At 32.9% G+C, this 6571-nt stretch overlaps 1 protein-coding gene across 1 annotated transcript; it reads right to left on the bottom strand.

Moving 5' to 3' along the window:
* Nucleotides 1-642: 642 nt before the first annotated feature.
* On the bottom strand, nucleotides 643-6350 carry LOC145129430 (delta-1-pyrroline-5-carboxylate synthase-like). The gene is made up of 20 exons (XM_079064127.1): nucleotides 6062-6350; nucleotides 4974-5045; nucleotides 4602-4705; nucleotides 4414-4516; nucleotides 4189-4350; nucleotides 3829-4106; nucleotides 3582-3732; nucleotides 3236-3400; nucleotides 3070-3147; nucleotides 2888-2977; nucleotides 2703-2789; nucleotides 2522-2608; nucleotides 2324-2420; nucleotides 2146-2249; nucleotides 1970-2042; nucleotides 1756-1906; nucleotides 1581-1649; nucleotides 1257-1323; nucleotides 965-1035; nucleotides 643-877 (listed from the first exon to the last, which is right to left on the bottom strand). The coding sequence occupies exons 1-20, from the start codon at nucleotides 6110-6112 to the stop codon at nucleotides 784-786; spliced, it is 2154 nt and encodes a 717-aa protein (XP_078920253.1). The 5' UTR covers nucleotides 6113-6350; the 3' UTR covers nucleotides 643-783.
* Nucleotides 6351-6571: the final 221 nt, after the last annotated feature.

Genomic DNA, 6571 nt, shown 5'->3' with positions numbered 1-6571 from the left:
CCACCACGCATCACCATCTCCGCCTCTACCAGCATCACCACCACCCATCACCACCACCCGCCGCCACCACCCGCCGCCACCCATCACTAACCACCATCATCCCCATCACAACTAGTTTTTATATATAGAAAAAGAAAGTGTTACTTTTCTAATATCAACTATAATAAATAAAGATTATTTTGTCACATGTCAATCTCTAATGAGTTTTGGCACTTCTCATTTTATTATATTTTTGAAATAAATAATATTCACATGTCAATTTTTGAGTTTTTTTTTCAATTTTTAAATTAAAAAATCACATAAGACTTATATATTTATATATGTAAAGTCTTAAATGTAATAAATATAATAATAATTGTAATTAATTGGTTTCTTTATTCTTTATTTCATAATTCTATTTAAAAAAATACTTAATGTTAAAATATGTAATCTTTTGTTTAATTAACCCATGTAATACACGGGTTTTACACCTAGTGTCTATGACTTGTAAAAAGCAGACTCGACTTTGAAAACTTGAATAGCTTGAGATATGTTTACTTAAATAAGTTTGAGATAAAAAAAAAATCATAATTCTGCTAATTAATAGAACAAGTTACCGAACTACCAATGCCTAACAAATACATGATATATCAATATCCGATAAGGCGATAACATGACAAAAAATTAATAAAAATGTTTAATACATTACCAAATATGCAATCAAACTGCCATATTACATTATTAAAATACTGTCGTTCAGATCCTAATTAAACATAATTACCATACCAGAAGAAGGGTAAAAATCTAGAAGCCATTGCTAGTAGCTTTTAGAAGGTCTTTATGGGTGTAAACGACCCCCTTGTCACCCTCCACCACTTGCCCTTGACCTCTCAGTACCCTGTAGTACAAATATCCTTTTTCATTAGGTTGTGTGTGTGAAAGTACAAGAATGCCCCTCATGTGATATCTAAAGATTCATGCTTACCATCGGGTTGTTAGGAGTCCCTCTACTCCAACCGGACCTCGTGCATGGATTTTGCTTGTACTGATTCCAACCTGTTAAGAAGAAACATTAAAGAATTCCAAAAATGAAGTGAGAATATATGATATTATAGTTCACAGAATACCCATTAAAATAAAGGGTATTTTGTAAAATAAACGTTCTAGTTGCTTAACTTCTTATAGTGCTTTTTTTAAAAACAATTGTGCTTTCTAAAGAAACAAATATTAACCCTTGAATTATATTTAACCAACAATATAAATTTAAGATATCATACCTCTGCTCCTAGTCCAAACCGTGCACCATCACAAAATCTTGTGCTTGCATTGTGAAAAACTGCAGCACTGATAAAATGAAAAAGAAAATGCATAATCAATACAATATTTATTTTTTATTTTAAATAATCTAAAGAGTAAACTGCAAAAAATGATCCATGTGGTTTGCAACTTTCTTTGGTTTGGATACGAAAGGAATCTTTTATCCCATTTTTGGTCCTTATTTCTGGCTTTTGTTTTGTAATGGTCCTTGAGTCGTTAACTTCAATTGATATGTGAAAATGACCAATTTGCCCTCGCTTTTATTATTTGTATAAAATGCACACCTGTCAACTCGACTTAGAAAATGTTCAGCAACTTTGTGATCCTCTGTGACGATGCACTCGGTGTGGGAACTGAAATGGAAAAATAAAGTTACCAAATATCCAAAAAAAGAAAGAAAAAATCAACAATTTAATTTATTATTCACTTTGAACAAGATAAATCCTTTTAATATATTACCTTCCATAACTGTGTATATGTTCAATGGCCTCATCAACATTGTTCACCACTTCAATTGTGCAAGCCTTGGAGTTATACTCATAATGAAATGTATTTGCCTTTGTGAAGTTAACCAAACCATTCACTCGTGGTCCAGAAAATAGTGTAACACCTGTCAGGAGATGAAATTACATTTTTAACCCTGAAAACATATTTTATGAAGTCGATGTTGTACCTTCTTGTTCAAGTTCTTTAACAAGCTCTTGAAGCCCTCCATTAGTCAAGTCCTTGTGCACAAGTAGTGTTTCCTAAAAAAAATTAGATTGTCATGAGTACAATTAAAATAAAAAAGTGCGTAAAAAGTATAAACATGTGAAAATAATTAAAAATATAAACTGGTATTAAATTTACCATAGCGTTACAGGCTGCTGGATAATCTGTTTTTGCATCCAACACAATCTTTTTTGCCATTTCCAAATTAGCTGCCTTATCGACGTATACATGGCAAATTCCATCTGAAATTAGAAAAATGATAATTTTAATTTCATTTATTATTTGATTTGTATCATTGAGAAAGTTTTAATATTACCAGAATGACCAAGAACAGGGATTTTCGTCGAGTTCTTAATTTGGGAAACAAGTTTATTGCTACCTCTTGGGATCACAAGATCTATCACATCATCAAGCTGTTTAAAAATGAGGGGTAAAAAGGGAAAAAAAATATATTAGAAAAAAAAATTGAAAATATATTGTAATCAGTAACAAGCATGCAACGTTTTCCACAAACCTTTAACAAGTCTGGGATTTCTTCCCTTGATGTCAAAAGTCCAATTAGTTTTGTTCCAACAGTTTCTGGGAGGGCAGAAGTGATTACCTATGTTTTTATTTTTTAAAAAAAAAAAAAAAAAAAAAAGTAAGATTTATAAATAAAATAATGTAGGATTTTTAATAAAAAGGATTTTGAAAACCTTGTGTAGTATTGCATTTGATCTTTTAGCTTCTTTCCCTCCTTTCAGTAACAAACCATTCCCACTACGGATTGCCAATGAAGCAATCTGTGAATTCATTTCAGAAAAACTAGAGATCAATATGTGAAAATATGCAACGTCAAAAGAAAAAAGAAAAAAGAAAAAGAAAAAGATATTCTTGTTACCTGAACTAATGCATCAGGGCGTGATTCAAAGACAATAAGTAGCACACCTAAAGGACATGATTTCTTCTCTAAGATGAGCCCTTCAGCAAGCTGGAAGTAAATATTATTTTTTTATTTTTTTAAAATGATAGATCTCAGATTTTTTATTCAATACAGTAGCCTTCAGGTTTAATTTATCTCACCTCTGTTCTTTTCAAAACTTTGCCAATGGGTTCTTCCATTTCTGCTAGTTTACGCACAGATTCTGCAAGAGCACGTATCTGAAGACAATAATCGCATCAATTAAAAGTTTTCAGAAAATAGATTAAAAAAAAAAAAAGATCTATAGAATTACAAAAGATATTTTACCTTGCTAGGCTTTAAAGCTAAACGAGCTACCAAAGCTTCATCATATCCTGCATCACGTGCTACTTCCACATCAGCATCATTTTCAAGCATGATAAACTGTTCATTTGCCTCTAATGCAGCAGCTACATCCAACAAAATCTTCTTTCTTTCTTTGCTTGATAGTGCCTATAATACCCAATAGAAGAATAAGTAACGAAACTATACAAATCTATTGGATAATACACACATAAATACTTATATATGTTTGTTTCTGCAAGTAAATATGTGCGTATGTATTTATTGTTGGGAAATGGTCTAAATAATTCCCAACTAAAAAAATTTACTGTAAGCATGAGATTAATTAAACCTGAAGGCGTCGAGAGGCTTCACGAGCTGAAACTGCCATCTCATGTGGACCGATTTCAGTAATTGGAATCCACATATGTGCATCTTTATGAAAAAGAGTACCCACACGTTCTCCATTTAGAACCTTTATGATGTTATTAGCAGCATAACCACTACAATCATGAAAACGATAGCAAATTCAGTATATAAAATATTAAGTAAAGCAGAGAAAGAAACCAAGATCAAGTATTGTATGTAGAATATGATACCTTGCAATAACAACAGGTGTGCCAGAATAAGCTGCATTGGATGCAGCTTTGACTTTTGCATCCATTCCACCTCTTCCCATTCTTGACTTATCTCCAAAACTGATTGCCTTTTGATGTTTTTGTTTCACATATGTATGGATCAGCTTTGACCTTGGATCACTGGGAGGACCACTATAAAGTCCATCAACATCACTCAATAAAACAAGAAGATCCGCCTTTAACTCCATAGCCAGAAGAGCTGCCAAACTGTCATTATCCCAGAATATACCAGATGAATCCTGAAATGAAACACACAATTTTCCTCAAATTATAACTGTGACACGTATATATCTAGTTATACAATGACATTCAATTATATACCTCATAAGGAGCTCTTCTTGTACTGATTGCATCATTTTCATTGAAAATTGGGATGCTCCTTAGATCTAGCAATGAGTCAACTGTTTGAGAAAGTTGAACCCTGAAATCTGCATTCTTGAAATCATTATCTGTGACTAGGAGTTGAGAGGATGTCACATCCAACTGCAAAACAGCATTGTGTTAGAAATGACCAAAATACCCATGTATTTAACCTAACAGTTTTACCTGGCTGAATAAAGTGTCATACAATGCCATTAAACCATTTTGACCAACAGCTGCACAAGCCTTTCCATCAAGTTCAACTTGTGGTTTTTGGAGGTCAGCAAAACTACAGTAAAATAAATTTTCAGCAAAGTTGACAAATATACCCCTGGAGTCAACATTTATGAAAGAAAGTCAGAAAGACAAAGGACCTGCTGTTGATCATTTTTCTGTATTTAAGCCTTTGGCGCCCTGCTCCAACAGCTCCTGAAGTAACTAAAATTATTTCAAAGCCTCTGGAGTTCAACTTTTCAAGCTGCAACCAAATCGTTTATTATATAAGTTAAACAAAAACATCATTGGAACAACCTACTCAGCATGATGAAATCGTATTTAATAGCAATGATGCGAAAGGGTAAAAATGTCATTTTCTATTGTTGTTTCCTTCTTTCGCATATGAAAGCAATGAAGGTGAAGGAAAGCTAAAGTCATACTTAATGTGAGTTCACTTGGAAAATTCAGTAATTAGTGAGTTACTATATATGAACCTTATCCATGAGCTTAATGAAAGACCAATGAAATACCTGTTCAAATATAGCTCCAAGTCGGCCAACAGCTAATCTCCCATCATCTCGGGTAACCACAGCTGTTCCTACCTAAAGTCATAAAGGTAACATGGTTAGACAGAGGGTAAAAATGACATCTTTAACCTAAAGTTCACTTCCATAAAATCTTGCTTTCAGATGACATTTGGCATTATCTTCATTATTGGACAATCTTTGCTTTAAGATAATAGTAATGACCTTTTGTTATAATAAGCAGTAATGATAACAGAAATCTATTGTCTATTGGTTCAATGATTCTTAATTATAAAAGATAAACTTTTTCCTAACAAAACAAAAGGTCAAAAGCAAGGGCCCCTGGGATTCAATCAATAACCATATTTTAATATTTTATAGACATGATGTTCATAGAGTTATTATTTTACCTCTGTTCCAAATTTACATAAAACAAGAGGTCTACAAGTTCCATTTATATTTCTAATCTTTTAGGGAGTACCCAAATTCATTGTCTTTTCTATTAATTTGTAGAAATATGTATCGGATTTTTCCCTTTTCCAGCATATATATCAAAAGCATATAAACATATTTTCATAATTTTGTTACTTTATATGCCAAAGCAAGAGATCCAATCGCAGTGAATAAATAACTATAACTCTAAATAAATAAACTGTTAATTAAGAAATATTAAAATATCAATCACTTGGTCTTTTATAATTAAATATGTGGCCATCATAATCTGAGAAGGAGATAGACAAACAAATCGTGTTGCCACATGAAACCATTAAAGGCCAAGTGAAACGGAATCTGGCGTTATCAGATATGAATGCTTATGCGATCCGAATTGTAGTTATCATGTGCATGGCAAAGGTTGACAAGTGTCTTTCATCCATACACCAAACCGTACACCAAAAAGTAATAATAATAAACAACAAAAAATCTGTTGATAATCGCGATCCGAAAAAACAGAGATGGATAATCGAACTCGATCAAGCAGGATTCTAAGCAAATCCACTTAAACCACAGATAAACATCAAACACGAAACAAAGAAAAAAAAAATATAGGATACAAACAAAACGGCGTTAATGAAAATGCAAATAAGATGGTAGACCTTGACGACTACACGCTTGACATTCTTGACAAAAGCTCGAGTAGGATCCATGGCGTAAATCGATTGAATGCTAGCGAGGTTTTTCGATGGGAAAACCCCAGAATCAAGGAGTGGGAGAGAAGAAACGCAGTGAATGTATGTTTTGAGATAGGGGAGAGAAATAGTAGAGAGAGAGTGTGTGTGGTTTTGTAGGTGTTCTGATTAGTGAAAATGGTGATAGAGAGAAGGGTATAGGTTGAGAGAGAGGGGGTGGGGCTGCGGAGAGGCGAGGTGAACGTGACGACAATATACGGCTCCAACAGATGGCGCCTGCGGTATGGCTTGGAGTTGTATATTTATATTTTATATTTATATTATATTATATATCGGGTGAAAATCAAATAGGAACTCAAATATACCTTAGAGATCTCTAAATTATTAAATGTGTTCGTTTGATTTAGACAAAATTACATTAATGGTCCCTATGGTTTGACGAAATAGGTACATATAATCTAACTTCAAAAAAATAGA

Source organism: Lactuca virosa, chromosome 8 (assembly GCF_052849685.1).
Source record: "Lactuca virosa cultivar CGN04683 chromosome 8, Lactuca_virosa_CGN04683_v6, whole genome shotgun sequence".
Classification (NCBI taxonomy): Eukaryota; Viridiplantae; Streptophyta; class Magnoliopsida; order Asterales; family Asteraceae; genus Lactuca; species Lactuca virosa.
Note: the sequence above shows the minus strand (reverse complement) of the source record. Positions and strands in the feature narration are given on the sequence as shown.